Genomic DNA, 17,936 nt, shown 5'->3' on the forward strand with positions numbered 1-17,936 from the left:
GTTCCATAGTGAAGCTTTACCGACTATATCGACTAGCAACTTCGACAAAACCCGGCAGACTTGCACTGCTAAAATCGAGTAGTGTAGTGCAGGAAGATAAACAATTGGAGTGGTCTTAAACAAACGGGAAAGCTGCAACAAATAAACAAACAATAGCTTCATCAGAATAACACTAACCAGCATTCTATGTCAAAAGTATAATAATGAAAACTGCAGCAATGAATATTGTGCAAAATGTACCTCCACACTTGTGACCGACAGGACGAACAGCAATGTTGCAGCGTTTTGGAATGGTGACCGCAACTTCTGGCCTCACTCCTGCATTGTATGCCGTACGAGATTGCAAAATAGCACAAAGGCAGCTTGGATTGCTGAGCTTTTTCTCCATTATAGTGCAGCAACGCTCGGAAACAGGAGCTCTGAAATATTTAGCTGCGTATGTACATGGAGCCAGCTTCTGAGCCTCCTTCTCGATGTCATGTTTTCCACAGGGACCATAATAATTACTAGTTCCATACACTCCATTGAACCCTGCAATAGTCATACTCACAACAAACACGAGAATGCACATGTACTTCACCGGAGTTTCCATCTCTTCAATGCAATCAAAGATATAAGGGACACTTTACAAGAACTTGAACTCTAACAAAAACACTTCTCAACAATTTATACCAAATCAAATAGCTGAATAAAGATGAATTCGAACAATTACAATGGACATGGAACTAGAGAAAACGTCTTTGCTCAACTATTCGAGAACATTGCTTTCAAGTGAACTGACCATTAAGTCATATATTCCACCTTGTTTCTCTGTGTGCTCTTTCTCTAACAACCCTAAGAAACCAATCCACGGTTTAAGCATCCATACAAACTAGAATCATGTAGCCCAAGCCACACTTCTACTCTACCTTTCTGAGCTAATACGTATCTTGTTTTAGTTTTCTTTTTACATTTGAGTTGCGTTTTTTACTTTATTTCCGTGGGCAATCAGCTTGAAAATTGAGGATTTGATAGAAATTCAGATCTTTCTTCATGCGGTTTTCGTATCTACCTTACCTCATCTGTCAATTCAAAAACAAACTCCAGCAATCGCCAAACACGACTCACCGTTCCGAAACCTGAAGCTAATTTCTCCCCTACTTGACCAATTCTTTCAAACCAAAACAGATTTTCTCAAACTACAAGCTAAAAAGTTTAACAAACATGCTCGTTTCACATCTATCACGACAATAAACCTCCCATTTTCGCCACGATTTCTCCTTACTCATACTAAGTTGCCTCACATGGCTTGACAAGCAATCAGAGGGATCTATGATTCATATAAGTTTTAGTAGCATTGCAGTTTTGTCAAGGGAGCAACTCATGGATTTTGGTTTGGGCTTGTTAATAGTAGGAAGAGGTTTTTGTGGGTTTTGAGGCCCGAAATTGTGCCGGAAAACGACAGGGGACACGACGATGTACCGGCAGAGCTCGTGGATGGGAACAAAAAAAAAAAAAAGAGGGTACATAGTGGGTTGGGCTCCACAGCAGGAGGTTTTGGCCCATTCGGCTATTGGTGGGTTCTTGACCCATAGTGAATGTATTTCGACTTTGGAGAGTAAGTCTGTCTATTTTTTGTTGCTGATGATATTATTATGAATTTTGTGTTTAATATATTGTATGTACTTAAAAAGTATTTAAATGATTTTTTTGTCAAAAAAATTACTTATACATTCACTACATGAAAACTATTCTATGTTTATGACTTAAATTATTTATTTGTCAAAATGTTAATATAGTTTAGTTTATATTATAGATTGGTTTTATCGAGTATAAATGTTATGCATTATTTTATATGATTTTTTTGCATACTTTGAATTTTTCAAAATTTATTCCCATGATTTTTTTTCTTTTTTTGCTCTGCCCTTGTCTACAATTAGAATGAGTTTCAAGTTTCAACTCTATTATTAGTAATCAATAATCGAAACCCAACTTTTAATTAACGACTAAATTGTTAAATTGGTAAAAACAATTTCTTGTCATATGTCTATAATAGAGAATGAGTTTGAATATGTTGAATGAGTTTGAGTTATTGACTTTTTATGATCATATGGAAATGAATCAAATTTGAAATTGGGATAATTAAATCGGATTTCAAGTTTAGATCAGAATTGAGAAAATTGGTTGGTTTCCTAAATTAAGCTTTTAAAATTGTAATTAGATAGTGTTTTATTCAAATATATAAAATAATACGAGGTGATAGTATATATAATTTCATAAGAGAACTATAAATTGTCATTTAAGTCGAATCTAATTATTATATTATTGCCGGTTGATAACAGTGCCAGGCATGGAAACTTATCTTCGATGTGGAGATCTTCCTAGTTTTTGTCGGACAATTGACATTAATGAACCAATCATTCAACTTATCATAAAACAAATACATAAGATCACTCAAGCCAATGCCTTGATATTTAACACCCCCGAAGAGCTCGATGGGCCTATACTATCTCAAATACGCACCAAATGCCCTAACGTCTACACATTGGACCTTTGCATGCTCAATTAAACACTAGACTCAAGGCAAAACATGGAGAATCGTTTGGTCAGTTTCCGAATACCCGTTGGGAAGAGGATAAAAGTTGCATTGCTTGGCTCGATGAGCAACAGAATCGATCCGTTATTTATGCAAGTTTAGGTAGCATCACGAGCACATCAAGCAATCAGCTCGTAGAGCTTTGGTATGGACTTCTTAACGGTAAAACGAATTTCCTGTTTGTTGTGAGGCCAGATTCCGTGATTAGAAAAGTTGGTGAAGGAGAGGATGTTGTAAAAGAGCTTTCAAAGAAGAGTAAGGATAGAGGCTACATAGTTGATTGGGCACCGCAAGAGGCGGTGTTGAACCACTTAGCCATCGGCTGATTCTTGACACATAGTGGATGGAACTCGATTTTGGAAAGCATCATTGTCGTGGTGCCGATGATTTGTTGGCTTTACTTTGCTGATCAACAAGTGAATAGTAGGGTTGTGAGGGCGTTGTGGAAAATCGGGTTGGATATGAAGGATGTTTGCCATAGGAAAACAGTGGAGAAAATGGTGAATGACGTGATGGTGGATCGAAAGGAGGAGTTTGCGATATCAGCATCTGAAATGGCTAAGGTAACCAATCGATCTGTTAGTGCCAGTGGATCATCTTGTAGTAAGTTCAATCATTTAATTGAAAACCCCATAAACATATTGTAAAAGTATGCCCAAAGATCAATCACGAGATGGTTGTAATAACATACTTGGTTTATCATGTTTATTAATATAAGGCGTTGCCATTATTATTTCAATTTCTTTTCTGTGTGCATAAATAAACTGTTTTATAATAATGTCCTGAGAATAATATGATTATTCTTAAAAGATACTTGGTCAAGTATTAGTGTTGGCTAGGACAATAATAATGCATTAAGACTAACATGTAGTTGATTGATGATAAAGAGTTGTCATTGATATGGAGTGTCAGAATCAATGCATGAATATGTGTGTTAGAGAACAACATATTAGACTGACCCGCTATGAGTATGTTTTTTGGATTATTATGTAATTGTCACAACATTACTCATAGTGATTAATATGTATATGATTCTCATACTTGAGATCATCTTTATCCCAACATCGTGAGTTGTATATTTTGATACAGTCAAACAAACACCGTAACTGATTATTCTATAAAGACTGATGTTGGATATACCACAATCTATGTTGAGGGATATAGTTGATCAATATAGGATAAGTCCCTCCTACATAATGGGAGTAATATCTCAGGTCACTTGATTGAGTGAGGCTAGAAATACATGGCCATGCTCAAATAAGTTGATATGAGATGTCATACTTATTTGTGTATCATAGTCTACTCAAGTTATAAAGAAACATGGGATGGACTATGCAAGTGTGACTATTCCATGACTTGTGTCCATTTCAAAGATATAGGACTTAAGGATTAATGCATGAAAGGTTAATCACAAAAGGTTATGTCGAATCATGACTTCTTGTAACTTAGGTAGCATTGATGCATTGCTAGATGCCACTCATTGTTTGTAACATTAGAATCGTTCTAATATTACTGCTAACGTTACAAGAACCTATAGGGTCACACCTTATGGTTGAAATGAACGAGGTAAAACATAGTTGGTATATTGCTTGGTTGTCACATGAATTAAATTAATTATAGAATTAATTTAATTGAGCAATCAAATTGTTGAACATACTATATGTACAAGGATGTTGTACACATAATCATAACATAATTTTATTGATATATGAATTTAGTTCAGATATAAGTTTAAATAAATATAGTTTATCAAATCTTTATTATAATTAATGTAATTATAATTTTTGGTTAAACATTATTATATTTATTTGAATGATAATTATTATGTTCAGATTAATTTTAATGAATTAAAATTGTTATAAATATATACCAATTAAGAGGAGTTATATATAGCAAGGGTAAAAACCCTAAAAAGAATATATAAAAACTAGTCCGAAAATATGCAAAGTGGTCTAGCAGCCGTTTAGTAAAATACTCTCTGAAAATAGTTTTCTGGGATTTCTACCGTTCATTGTCAACCGGGTGAACTACGTAGAAGCCGACATCGGAAAAGGTTGCGACTTGGTTCGATAGTGGTTCAGCATTCCTGTTGCCTAGGCGTCGCTGTCTATTCAGATTGAAGTTTCAATAATTTCGAAACCTTTTTATCACCCCGATTCGTTCCTTACACATGGATTCTTAGTTTGGATCGCCGGAATTTTTATTTTTTTTAATTTTTCGCTGCGCCTTGGAGGCACCGGTGTTCCAACACATATTATCTTCAATGCTAGAACTCTTTATTTTTCTTTAAGTGTCCTTGTTGGATATCGAGATATAGCTCGAAAACCCATTTAAAAAATATAAAAAGAACTTCGAAAATTTTTGAATATATCCATGTCAAACATATTCCCACAAGAACAACAGTTTTTCAAAAAAATGGTGATTAAGAAACAGGAAGCAAGTGGTCTGCAAAGATACCTAACCTTTCATTTATTATTATTCAAAGAAACAACTACACTTTCACTTATAATTGAAAGATACAATAACAATTTTATTTAGGGTTTCATAGTGAAGCTTATCGACTATATCGACTAGCAACTTTGACAAAACCCGGCATACTTTTACTGCTAAAATTGAGTAGTGTAGTGCAGGAAGATGAACTATGTGAGTCAGTCTTAAACAAATGGGAAAGCTGCAACAAATAAACAAACAATAGCTTCATCAGAATAACACTAACCAGCATTATATGTCAAAAGTAAAATAATGAAAACTGCAGCAATGAATATCATGCAAAATGTACCTCCACACTTGTGACCAACAGGACGAACAGCAATGTTGCAGCGTTTTGGAATGGTGACAGCAACTTCTGGCCTCACTCCGGCATTGTATACCGTACGAGATTGCAAAATTGCGCAAAGGCAGCTTGGATTGTTGAGCTTTTTCTCCATTATCGTGCAGCAACGCTCGGAAACAGGAGCTCTGAAATATTTCGCTGCGTATGTACATGGAGCCAGCTTCTGAGCCTCCTTCTCGATGTCATGTTTCCCACAGGGACCATAATAATTACTAGTTCCATCCACTCCATTGAACCCTGCAATGGTCATACTCACAACAAACACGAGAATGCACATGTACTTCACTGGAGTTTCCATCTCTTCAATGCAATCAAAAATATAAGGGACACTTTACAACAACTTGAACTCTAACAAAAACACTTCTCAACAATTTATACTGAATCAAATAGCTGAATAAAGATGAATTCCAGCAATTACAATGGACATGGAACTAGAGAAAACGTCTTTGCTCAACTATTCAAGAACATTGATTTCAGGAGAACTGACCATTAAGTCATATATTCCACCTTGTTTCTCTGTGTGCTCTTTCTCTAACAACCCTAAGAAACCAATCCACGGTTTAAGCATCCATACAAACTAGAATCATACAGCCAAAGCTAAAGTCAATAAAGCAATAGAATTATAGTGCAGGAAACAATCGAATAAACCGACCAGCATTAGCTTATAAAAACCTAGTCTATCAATTGCCTACATGTGCCCACTTCTACTCTACCTTTCAGAGCTAATACGTATCTTGTTTTCGTTTTCTTTTTGTATTGAGTTGCGTTGTTTACTTTATTTCTGTGGGCATTCAGCTCGAAACTTGAGGATTTGGTTGAAATTCAGATCTTTCTTCATGCGGTTTTCGTATCTACCTTACTTCATCTGTCAATTCAAAAACAAACTCCAGCAATTCACCAAAATGACTCACCATTCCGAAACCTGAAGCTAATATCTCCCCTACTTGACCAATTCTTTCAAGCCAGAACAGATTTTCTCAAACTAAAAGCTAAAAAGTTTAACAAACATGCTGGTTTCACATCTTTCACGACCATAAACCTCCCATTTTCGCCACGAATTCTCCTTACTCATACTAAAAGGACACAACTATTAAATCATCTACAAGTTAGAGTTCCAAATATAATCAAACCTAGAAAGTGTATGTTTATCCTATATCATAAGCCATATCCTCAAAGTTGTCAACTAAACCACGGGAGAACAAAGGACTTGAAACAAATCTTCAGTTGACACCAATCCCGGGTTTAATCTTTGCACAACCCCTTTCTCCTTATAAAAAAAAAAAATATCCCCAAAGTTTCAATCTTTATACCTTTATAGTTTAGATAGATCATACAGAAAAACATACCCTAAAAAAAACGCAGCAAATTAAGAACAATTCAAGCAACATTCTCAAAGGTCCCATCTTTTTTTGTTTTTCACTTCACCGCACTATATAATTCCATCTAAATCATACAAAAAAAAGAAACTAACAGATCAAACAGCAAAATATACCCAAAAAACACTGCAAATTAAGAACAAATTAAAGCAACATTCACAGATTTTTTCCTCTTTAATTCATTAAAATACATCCCAAAAGTAACATACATTCTCAAAGTTTCCAATACTTAACGAGTAAAAGCATAAAGTCCAACACAAACATAGATCAAAAGGGCAAGAGGAACCAAAATAACCAAAGGAACAACCGCCGCAAAAGCATGTCCACTCCCACAAGCTAAAGTTCCAACCTTGATCTGAACAACATTAACCAAAGCCAACATCAAAAAAACACAACCCGCAACAGACCCAGCACCCGAAACCACCATACCGACCCGAAGCAAAGTCTTATTAACATCAACATGTTCCAAAAACTCGGATCCACGGAAAGTAACATGGATGTTAAAAGTATGGGATTTGGAAAGCTTGATTGCTTGCTTGATAGCTAAAGCTACGAGGCTGGAGAAAAGGAAAGAACTGAAGGAGTAGACATGGAATTTAATCAAATCCTCCGCGATTTTTGATGTTGGGGCACATCGGCTGTTTGGGTCTACGAGCGTGTTGCTGGGATCGTATGGGTTCCAAGCTAAACCGATGAAAACGGCGAGTGTGAAAAGGGAGTTTACGTTCACGACGCTGTCTAAAGCAGTGACGTGGATGCTGGTTGTCATTGTTTTAGGACAGAGGGGAGGTTTTAAAAAAAGGAGATTAGATTGAGCAGATCTTTGTCTTGTTTTTCTATTATGTTGAAACTTTTATGGCGTTTTTTATTTTCCCGGAAAATGTGTAGAAAAGAGGAAAGGAAAGAGTTGCGTAAAGAGGACGAAAATCTTCCGTTTGTTTAAGCAAAAATAAAAACGCCGCCGTTTCCGGGTTGCCCGCGTTACAGGCGGGAATACTCACCACTATACTACAACCACTCCATGTTATCATTTTTTAAATCATTTGGAAAATCCTTGATAGAAGTAGCACGTTGGGTTTAGGTAAAATTATAGGTTTAATTTTTTAGGTTAAAAGTTAAGTTTGGTTTGAAAAACAAATTTATAATTTTATTTAAATTTAATTTAGATGAAAGAATATTAAATTGAGTTTAGTTTAATTTGTTTATATTATTTTTATATTATTTTATATAAAATAAATTTAAAAATATAATTCATCAAATACACTAAAAATATTAAAATAAAATCTCTCAATAAATTGAAAATATATTTAAAAATTTTATATACTTAAATAATAATAAAGATAATTACAACTTAACAAGCAAATCTTCTAAAATAGTAGTAAAATTAATAATAAAATAATATTTATACAATATCTAAATAATAACAATAAAATAGTAGTAATATAATATTAAAATGACAATAAAACAACATCAAAATGGCAACAAAACAACAGTAAACAGTAGTGAAAAAAAAATTTAGGCAATTTTGGATGGTCTTAGGCTAAAAAAAATCTTACAAAGGCCTAGCCCATTTAGAAAACAGATCTTTTTTATTCAAAACTATTTTTTGGTTTATATTTTTGCTCAAACACTCCCACTTATCAATTTAGCCTTCGGGCTTGAGCGGGTGGTCCGACCCATATTCAAATCTAAATAAAATTTTAGTCTCTATCCAAAAAATAAACTTAATATTTTATCCAAGCTCGGCTCAACCCGTTCATATTTTTTTTGTATATTATTCTTTTTATATAAAAATAAATTTAAAAAATATAATACATCAAATACATAAAACAAAAACATTAAAATAAGACTAAAATAAATAGGTGCAACTTAACAATCAAATACCTCTAAAATAAAACAATATCCAAATGATAACAAAAAAATAATAATAATATAATAACGAAATAGCATTAGGCCAAAAAAGCTTACTCAAGTCTTGGCTTGTTTAGAAAACGAGCCTCAATTTTTACCTAAACTTATTTTTTCAGGTCAATATTTTTATCCAAACTCTCACTTGTCAGACAGATATTCGGGGCAAGCTATCTCTCATGGCTCAATTACATTCCACACAACATCCAAGTAGATGGCAACTTGGGACCATATACATATTGGTTTTAAGGTAGGACGAAATTGGATCAAAATCGAAACACAAATGGTACAAATCATCGGTATGGTACTGACTACTTTAGTCAACAGCTACGATAAAAAATAGGCTGTTTTAATCATATAATAATAGCTGCTTCAAATTTACTACAAGAAAGAATAACACAACCAATAAAAAATATGGAAATTTAACTCATACACAACACTATTTTACTACGACCAGAGAAGTTTTCTGTCTTTTACTAATCTATTTGAGAAATTTTTTCTCTCAAGTGACCGTATATCGTGGAGGATTTTGTCGTGTTTTGGTCCTGTTCTGGTTCGCCGCCGATGAATGTTTCGATATGATTTGATGACCCTTTTGATTCCCCGTGTTCTCTGTACTGTTGGAGTTCTTGAGGATTGATGTACTATCTGTAGTTGGATTACCACATATCTTTGCTTTCGTATCAACCCCGAGATAATTAGTCAAGACCCTCTTCACTCCAAAGCCTCGGCGATGCGGCTTAATGATGTTGTTGTTGCTGTTGTGGTTGTTCTCCTTGAGAAAAGGAGATCTTTCTCCCTTTGCGGGGCTGATTAGCGGTGCGGGTGAAAAGTTCGGTGTAGAGATCGATGTTTTGTAGGGAGTGCTGCTGTTCAAGACTGGTACAGTATACGGGATGGAAACCTTTTTGTGTGCGATTACATTAACCGTAGGAACTGATGATAACTTGTCAGAATGCTTTGTTAAGTCGTCTACATATAGCAAATCGTCAATACGTGCAACGATGTTGTATGCAAGGCTTTCCAAAACTCTTGAATAGCTTTCAAGAATGGACTTTCCAACATCCTGAAAGTTTGAAAAATAAGGTATGAATAAAAACATTTAGAGGGGATATGAAGTAGTTTTCGGGTTCGAAATTCCAAACCTTGTTGCATTGGATTTTGCTGGTATCTAATGTAGTTTGAGTCAAACCCGGGAATCGTTGCTTCAAGCAAAGCAAGAGAGTTTCAGCTCTTTCTGCTAGAAATTCTCTCTTATCTCCATCAACCATAAGGTCCTTCACCATTTCCCATGATGATTTTGCAGTGGATCGGTTTGGGTTAATAGGAGGCTTCGAATGAGATCTTCGACGCCATACATATATTGCAGCTTCTACACGGTTTGCAATCTCGAGAGCAACATGTTCAGAGGATAAATCCAGGAAATCAAGCAGACATTCGGCCGAGAATTGATCCGATGTAATATACCTATAAATTAGGTCACCTAAACAAGCTCTTCCATTCTGCAACAACATTTCAAGAGAGATCAAATACAAACCTTTCGGCATTGTTCGTTAGACGCAATTCATGAACATACATACCTTTGGAAGAGTATCCAAGTATGAATCCGGAACTTCCATTTCCGTTAACGAAATGCTGTTGATGGCCATTGCAGCTTTCAGTATTTGATTTGTGCACTCCCGGGTGTGATTTAATTGCTTTCTCGAATCATCACTGAGACCACCTGCAGGTACACGGGGCACGGGTAACCACCACTTCTCCTCCTGGCGTTGCAACGTTTGTCGGAACGAAGCCGAGCCATCAGCATCGGGGGCTATAATCCCTTGATCAACATACCAGAACTCAGTGTTGGTAAAACTATCTAAGATATCCTGCACCAGCAAAAACATGAACATGTTACCCCCCCAATATTACAACAACCATTAAACATAAATTCAACCGCTGTTAGTTCTTACGACAAGCATGTTATCGAGTTTACGAAGCGCGGCAAGATTGATGAAAATATCCGATCGAGGCCTGCAAGTCATCACCTATGAAAAATCACATGACAAACAGTTAAAATCCAAGAAACAACCCAATTTACCATCATTCAACTACAACAGTGAAAAAATTCCAAAAGATTAAAAGATGTTTTATCTCCCCATGCTTTCTCAGGAAACAAACAGGATTATACAGATTGAGAAAGCAAAATTCAAAAATTTCACATGATTCTGAAATGTTTCTTCTTTTTTTCTTTTAATGGAAGAAACTTCAAATTTGTCTTTCTTATTGTTGAGTTGTCATAGCTAAAAACAGCAAAAACAGGCCAATTTAACACCATTCAACGACAATGAAAATTCCAAAAGATCAAAAGATGTTTTTATTTTCCCATACTTTCTCAGCAAACAAACAGAAAATTTTCACATGATTCTGAACTATTTCTTCATTTTTTTTATAACCTTTTAATGGACCAAAAAAAAAAGATTAAAAAATAACAAAATTACCTCAAGCTTGCTTCCATCTGGAAAATTTTGCCAAGATGGTATAAACTCAACAATATGGTCACTAACACAAACAAGCCATTCCATCTCTCTTTTCCACATGGATTTTTTCTCTTCAGATATAGGCTCCAATCTCCATAATTGCCCAAAAATAGTAGCTAAAACAAGTTTTTTTTTTTTCAAATTTAAGTTAACAAATCACAGATAAACAAAATTAATTAAAACGAAACAAAAAAAAAAAGGCTCAAAAATCAGAAAATATATACCACAGAGATTGGTAATGGCATTTGAAATAGCCAAAGCTGTGCAAACTCCTTTTCCAGAACCTGACATATCTTCACCAAGCAACAACTTTGCAAATCTCTCCTTCATCATATCCATCTCTAAAAAATTCACACACACAAAAAAAAAAGGAATCAGACAAAAAAGGTTGAAACTTTGGTCAAAATTAGCCAACCCCAAACCCCAAAAACAATCTAAGAAACAAAAGATCAAACATTTTGAGCTCAAAAAAAGCATCACCACTAACCATTTATCCTAGAACCCATTTTTTTAAACTTATCATCTTGATTACCAACTTTATCATCATCCCCATTACAAACATCTGAGTTCTTTGAAGGAGTAGTGGTAATAGCTCTCCTTATAGGCCAACCCAAAAGAGGAGGTGAACCTGAACCTCTAACCTTATGAGAACTTGATCCACTTGAACTACTGTTACTATTTCTACTACTCTCTTTAGACTCACCACCATTGGAACCACTCACTGATTCAGACCAATCACCTTTCTTCTTCAACAACGGCTCCATTGGGTGCTTAACTAACTAATAGCAACCCTTTTTTTTTAAGGTTTTTTCCCCCCTTGAATGCAAAGACTAAATCTTTGAGGTACCAACAGATAATAAGAGGGGGGATGAGAGAGTTAAAAGATTTGATTTTTGAAATGTCAGAAAGATAGAAAGATTGGCACGTGCCATGGGGGTAACGTCTCTCTTTGAAATTTTTTTTGAAAAAACAAAATAAAAATTGGGTTTTTTTTTTTTTTTGGATCCGTTTGTTTTGTTGGATTTGTCTTTCTCTCATTTAGGATTAAAGGAGCAATTTTTAATCTGAAAAAAAAAAGTGATTTTTTAAAAAAATTAATTTAAAAAGCTTTCGTTTTCAGTTTTGTGAGTAGAGAATACGTTGAGAATAATTGATAACAGAAGAAGTGGGTCAGTGTTAGCACGCTGTCGTTTCGTCAGCAAGCTGATGGATGTGTCAATCCATGTGAACTTACGGTTTTACCCTCCCTGGTTTTATTACGGTTGTTTTGTGAGAGGGTAAACCACGCCGTCAGTCCCTAAACTATGGTTAAATTTTTATTTTGACGACTGAACTATTCGAAATTTTTCATTTAAATCACTGAATTATTCAAAAGTTCTTATTTAAATCATTAGTCTATTAAGTTTTTTTGAAAAAGTTTTACCAACAAGCTCCAAGCAATGATTCAATAATCAATATAGTAGATCAGTACCAATTGACGAGTAGAAGAATATACTTTAAATCCAAATTGATCTGATGATCAAAGTCAAAGATCGAAGAAAAAAGTTGTTTGAATTTTGGCTTAAGGATTCGACCTTCAAAGTTGTTTTACGAAAAAACACTGAATTATAAAAAAGAAAGGGAAAGAGAATTTTCGATTAGTTTAAGCAGAGCAAACAAAGAAAGCCGTATAGTTTCAATTTTAATAGTCTAGTTACTTAAATAAAAACTTTTGAATAGTTCAATGACTAAATTGTAATTTTTTTTAGTTAAGTGGTATATAGTTTGAGTAACTCATCGTGTAGTTCACCCTTTGTGAAAATAGTTATTTTTTTTATTTTTTTAACTTTTTGTACTATTATTTTGGCATAATGATAAATTTAGTCTTCAATTTCTTATATTTTTTGTCAATCTAGCCTGTTTTTGAAGCTAAACGTATCCATTAACCTTTCAAAATAAGTCAATTTACTTTTCTTTAATGAAATACTAACTAAAATATTGATTTTTAATGAAGTTAGCATGATATCCCGCGATACTTCATGATAATATGATATTATTTTTTTATATTTCACGTAAAAAATATTTTAAAATTATAAAATATTTAAAATTATAAAAGGTTTATAAAAATTTAAAAAAATGAGCATGAAGTACATATAGTTTGTTACGTTTAAAATTTTAATCTTTTAACCAATAGTTTTATTAAATCAATTTAACTTTTTTAAAAGATTGACGATCAAATTTGAATTTAAAAAAAGTTGAAGACTAACTCTAACTTAAAATAAAAATAAAAACTAAATTGACAAAAAAATATAAACGTTAAGGAGTTACTAGGAAATACGACAATAGTTGAGTAACTCTTTTTTTCGTTGTAGAACAGTAACTGGTTTGACTACAATTTTAGCCTTTCTATTATATAAAATTTTGCAATTTAGTCTTTTTACTTTAATTTAATATAATTTAATCCTTTTATTTTTACAGTGCTTATTAGTTATACCATCGTTAACTATTTTCGTTAAAACGCTAATTCAAAACTCTTTTTAATCTAAAGCATAAGTATATTGGATTAAGTTGTTTGATTATAAAAAATTTTAAAGCACCCTTAAGCATTCACCTGTCATGTAATTATTCTTTAGAAAATTATATGTCAGCCCTTTAACAAGACTAGTTAACCATAACAAAATTTGAACTGATTAATAACATTATAAAATTAAGAGGACTAAATTATATTAAATTAAAGTATATTATTTGAATTGTAAAATTTTCCATAATAGTTGGATCAAATTATAAATTAGACCATTCACTTAATAAAAAAGGAAAAGAAAATAACAGCCTTAAAACACCTAAAAGTGTCTAAGTTGAAGTAAAGAAAAAACATTTAATATCGTACAAGAGAAAAGCAATGCCCTAACAGCAACGTGATTAGTGTAACTCGAATACAGATCACATTTGAGACGATGAATACGCTAATTATCATGCTAACACACGGGATAGATTGTTATTGATGTGAATAATTAGGAAGTTAAAGGGAATATAGTGAAAAGTAGAAATAATGCAAAACAGTTGTGTTAGGTTACAGTTGAGTTGTGAGTTTTAAAGAAGGTTTAATTATCATTTATGCACCCCATGTTATTAATCAATGGGACTCCCACTTTTTTTCTTTTTTTTCCATTTCTCTCAACTTGCCCCAATTTCAATGCCAACAACTCCTGAAAGGGTAAAACAAGGTTAATTCCCATTTTATTTATGTTTATTAAATCGATGGGTTTGGTCAGCTTTTCATAAACAACGATTTAACTGATCAACTTTCAATTATAATCGAATCGATCGACTGATCAATATAAGTTTAACTGACCTAATTGAATGATATCAGTTAAACAATTTAAGCGATTTTGTACATGAAATTCAATAACTGATTATGGGTTGATTTAATTAATTTAATCAAAGTTTAAATTGAATTTTGCTGACCCTTAATTATAATGATTGTTTTCATATAAAAATATATATATGTTTAGTTTTTATATGTAATTTCGGTCTAATAAACTATCGATTCTCGATTAATCTGATATTTTAATATATGTAATAATCAAAATAATTTTAAAAGAAAAATTAAAATTTATTAGAAAAAAAACCTAAAATATTTGACATAAGTATAATAATTAAATAAAATTAATTTTTATATTTGTTTTTGAAGTCACTTTCAAATTTCAATAAGAATATTCAGTAATTTAACTTACTAAAAATTCTAATTTGAACAAAATTTCATCTTAATATGGAACGAAATTCAAAATAGAAATATTAAATAAAATAAATTATAAGAATGATTTATATTATACACAATGGACCATCAATTTTGATAGTAACAGGGAGCTTCAGTTTACAACAACTAACCTAATAAGGACCCACAACTTGTCATTATTTTATATAATGTTAAAATGTGCTTTAAGTCCCTTTGCTTTTTGCACGCTTAGAATTTAGTCCTCTTATTTTTATTTTTAAATATTTTTACATTTTAAAATTTAAAATACAAGTTCAATTTTTAATCCTATTAAAATTATTGTAAAATTCTAAAATTTTGAGGGCGTAAAGCTATAACTTTTATTCTTGGAGAGCAAAAATTACAAAACTTCCATTTATTTGAATGATTAAAGGACTTAAATGAACAATTAATATTTGAGAGGAGCTGTTAATGATATTTTCCCACTTGATCAAGGAGGGCCCTCTACTTTGGGAATCCATATATGATATTTACATACGGTGGGATTCGAATTTATACTTTACCATTAAGCTAAAGTCTCGATGACTTTAAATACCATAGAAGCTAAATCGACTCATGATATTCAAGGACACGAACTATAGAGGTTTCAAAATTTTTGATACCTCAACTTTACTATTTCGACCAAGACTTTATTCCAACTCGTATTATTATTTAATAATAATAAAATATAGTTTTCAAATGTAACTACCATTTATAACAGTTAATATAAAGTCGTGATGGTCCATGAAAGTAATTTATTTAGAAGTTGAGAAAATAAAATGTTAGGCCCCATATCATATTGTCTTGTGTTATTAAACTTTTGTATTTTTCCATTAAATATTAAATAATTTTATTAAAAGGGTAAAATTTTTAAAATAGATATAGTAATTTTGGGAAAAAATAAAAATATAACAATATAACCCTAAGTGAAGAAATGAAAATTATGTATACAATAAATTAACAATAATGTTAAATTTTATATCAATATATAAAGCTTTAATTTATAATTTAAGTTAAAATATGCTATAATTTTTGTACATTTTTGTCATTTTACTTTTAAAATTCAAAATTGTAAGTTTAATTGTTAATGCCGCTCAAAAAAATTGAATTGTGTTTATAATTGAATCTGAATTTTGAAAATGAAAAGTATAAAGACTAAATAGAAACTTATAACATATTTTACGATGAATATCAAGAAAGTTGAACGGTAAATACGATTTGGGTGGACTTGGTAATATTAATATAAAAAAATATTTGAAATATGATACGAAATACAATAAAGAAAATGACATCGAGTTTTTAGTTTGATCTCTAAACATTATTATTCTCACTCTTTGTATAAAATTATAAAATATAAGATAGAGATTTTTGAATTGAGGTTTAAGGTTTTGGAGTATGACATATAGCCGTTTAGAGGGGCGAAAGTTGAAGAAAAAAGACAGAAACCACTTTTGCCTTTTGGTCCTTTTTTAGTGTAAAAAAGATGAAGCACTAATGACTAATCTCTTATCTACTATTTTGACCTTTTCTTGTTGTTTGAACATAAAGCCCTTTTGTCTGAATTTTGCATGAAACCTAGGAATTGTTTAATTATATGAAAATGTAAAAAGTTGATGATGCTTTAGGTAAAAAAAAAAAAAGTGAGCCAGTTTGAAATTTCCAACCGTTAGTTTATTCTTTATAGAGAGATAAAATAATATTTAGTCTATAAATTCGGGAATTTTTTTAATTTGATCCCTATATTTGTTTTAGTCTACATTAGTTCTAAAATTTAGTAGCTTTTCGTTAAGGTACGATGGATGTGGTGATATCATTTCAGTCTATACTTTGATGGAATTTAAGTTCAGAGAGAAAAAAAAATGTCAAGTTTCGAAATTAATATGAATAAAAAAATTCAAATATTAAGTTGAAAAAAAAACTCAAATTCATATACTAAATGTTGGTTTATTCCGTATTGTATGACTTTATAATATTGTGCTTCAATTTTATTTTCTTTTTCCAATATGAGAGACATGTATCCTTGATTTTGAAACTTAATTCAATTTGTTGTAATTATAGACATAAAAGTAAATGGGTAAACTATTAAAATAGCCGTTTTTATTTACCTTAGGTTATATTTTAGTCACTTATGTTTGAAATATTATATTTTAATCATTTATGTTATTATGTTGTAAAATTTTAGTCACTGAGCCATTAATTTCCATTAACGGTGTGACGATAAGCTAACGTGGCATGTTAAATCATCATTTCAAACGAAAATTTTAAGTTAACTTCTATAATTGGTCCCTACATTTTTTTCATTTTGAGAAAATTTTTTTCTTTTATGTTCTTTTAACTTTCTTTTTTTTTTTCCTTTATCTTTCATTCTCTTCTGCTTCTCCCTCTGTTTTCCTCACTTCTTCATTTTCTATAACAAATGGCAAACATAGAAAAACTACGTTAAAAGAAATGGAGAAGGGAGGAAAACAGAGGGAGAAGCAGAAGAGAATGGAAAATAAAGCAAAAAGAAAGAAAGTTAAAAGTACATAAAAGGAAAAAATTAAATTGCTTAAAATAAAAAAATATAGAGACCAAATATAGAATTTAACCTAAAATTTTCATTTGAAATGATGATTTAATATGCCACATCAACTTATCGTTACACCGTTAATGGCAATTAATGGCTCAGTAACTAAAATATTACAACACGATAACATATGTGACTAAAACATAACATTTTAAACATAAGTGACTAAAATGTAATTTGAAGCAAATAAAAATTACTATTTTAAGAATTTACCCTAAGTAAATTTAAGTTGAAATCTCGATATTTATTATATTTTCTTTATTAGCATGCTACAACTTTATTATTTTCTCTAATAACAAAGTAAAAAGGTTGAAGTTAAATCTATGTATATTTTTACATAATTGACTTTAGAGTTTTCAATTTTTTTTAATAATATCAATATACAAATTGAAGCTATACTTTGATGCTTCTATTGAAATGGTT

The 17,936-nt window shown here is 31.8% G+C and overlaps 4 protein-coding genes across 4 annotated transcripts; all 4 read right to left on the reverse strand.

Moving 5' to 3' along the window:
• Window positions 1-115: 115 nt before the first annotated feature.
• Window positions 116-592, reverse strand: LOC108452735 (uncharacterized). The gene is made up of 2 exons (XM_017750532.2): window positions 241-592; window positions 116-132 (listed from the first exon to the last, which is right to left on the reverse strand). The coding sequence occupies exons 1-2, from the start codon at window positions 590-592 to the stop codon at window positions 116-118; spliced, it is 369 nt and encodes a 122-aa protein (XP_017606021.1).
• A 4,424-nt stretch (window positions 593-5,016) lies between these two features.
• Window positions 5,017-6,630, reverse strand: LOC108453167 (uncharacterized). Its single transcript, XM_017751113.2, has 2 exons — window positions 5,355-6,630; window positions 5,017-5,246 (listed from the first exon to the last, which is right to left on the reverse strand). Exons 1-2 carry the CDS (start codon window positions 5,704-5,706, stop codon window positions 5,230-5,232), a joined length of 369 nt encoding a protein of 122 aa, XP_017606602.1. The 5' UTR covers window positions 5,707-6,630; the 3' UTR covers window positions 5,017-5,229.
• Window positions 6,631-6,774: 144 nt separating this feature from the next.
• On the reverse strand, window positions 6,775-7,553 carry LOC108453165 (uncharacterized). Its single transcript, XM_017751112.2, has one exon. It carries the CDS (start codon window positions 7,551-7,553, stop codon window positions 7,014-7,016), a length of 540 nt encoding a protein of 179 aa, XP_017606601.1. The 3' UTR covers window positions 6,775-7,013.
• Window positions 7,554-9,020: 1,467 nt separating this feature from the next.
• LOC108453164 (rop guanine nucleotide exchange factor 5-like) lies at window positions 9,021-12,242 on the reverse strand. Its single transcript, XM_017751111.2, has 7 exons — window positions 11,702-12,242; window positions 11,439-11,555; window positions 11,176-11,330; window positions 10,648-10,722; window positions 10,273-10,563; window positions 9,838-10,194; window positions 9,021-9,758 (listed from the first exon to the last, which is right to left on the reverse strand). Exons 1-7 carry the CDS (start codon window positions 11,976-11,978, stop codon window positions 9,195-9,197), a joined length of 1,836 nt encoding a protein of 611 aa, XP_017606600.1. The 5' UTR covers window positions 11,979-12,242; the 3' UTR covers window positions 9,021-9,194.
• Window positions 12,243-17,936: the final 5,694 nt, after the last annotated feature.

The sequence above is a fragment of the Gossypium arboreum genome, chromosome 10, assembly GCF_025698485.1.
Source record: "Gossypium arboreum isolate Shixiya-1 chromosome 10, ASM2569848v2, whole genome shotgun sequence".
In the NCBI taxonomy this organism is placed as follows: Eukaryota; Viridiplantae; Streptophyta; class Magnoliopsida; order Malvales; family Malvaceae; genus Gossypium; species Gossypium arboreum.

Coding starts and splice junctions, on each gene's coding strand:
- LOC108453165 (XM_017751112.2), bottom strand. CDS start 7,553: ATGACAACCAGCATCCACGTCACTGCTTTAGACAGCGTCGTGAACGTA.
- LOC108453167 (XM_017751113.2), bottom strand. CDS start 5,706: ATGGAAACTCCAGTGAAGTACATGTGCATTCTCGTGTTTGTTGTGAGT.
- LOC108452735 (XM_017750532.2), bottom strand. CDS start 592: ATGGAAACTCCGGTGAAGTACATGTGCATTCTCGTGTTTGTTGTGAGT.
- LOC108453164 (XM_017751111.2), bottom strand. CDS start 11,978: ATGGAGCCGTTGTTGAAGAAGAAAGGTGATTGGTCTGAATCAGTGAGT. Junction 11,556..11,701: donor AATGGGTTCTAGGATAAATG/GTTAGTGGTGAT, acceptor TGAATTTTTTAG/AGATGGATATGATGAAGGAG. Junction 9,759..9,837: donor GCAAAATCCAATGCAACAAG/GTTTGGAATTTC, acceptor TCAAACTTTCAG/GATGTTGGAAAGTCCATTCT.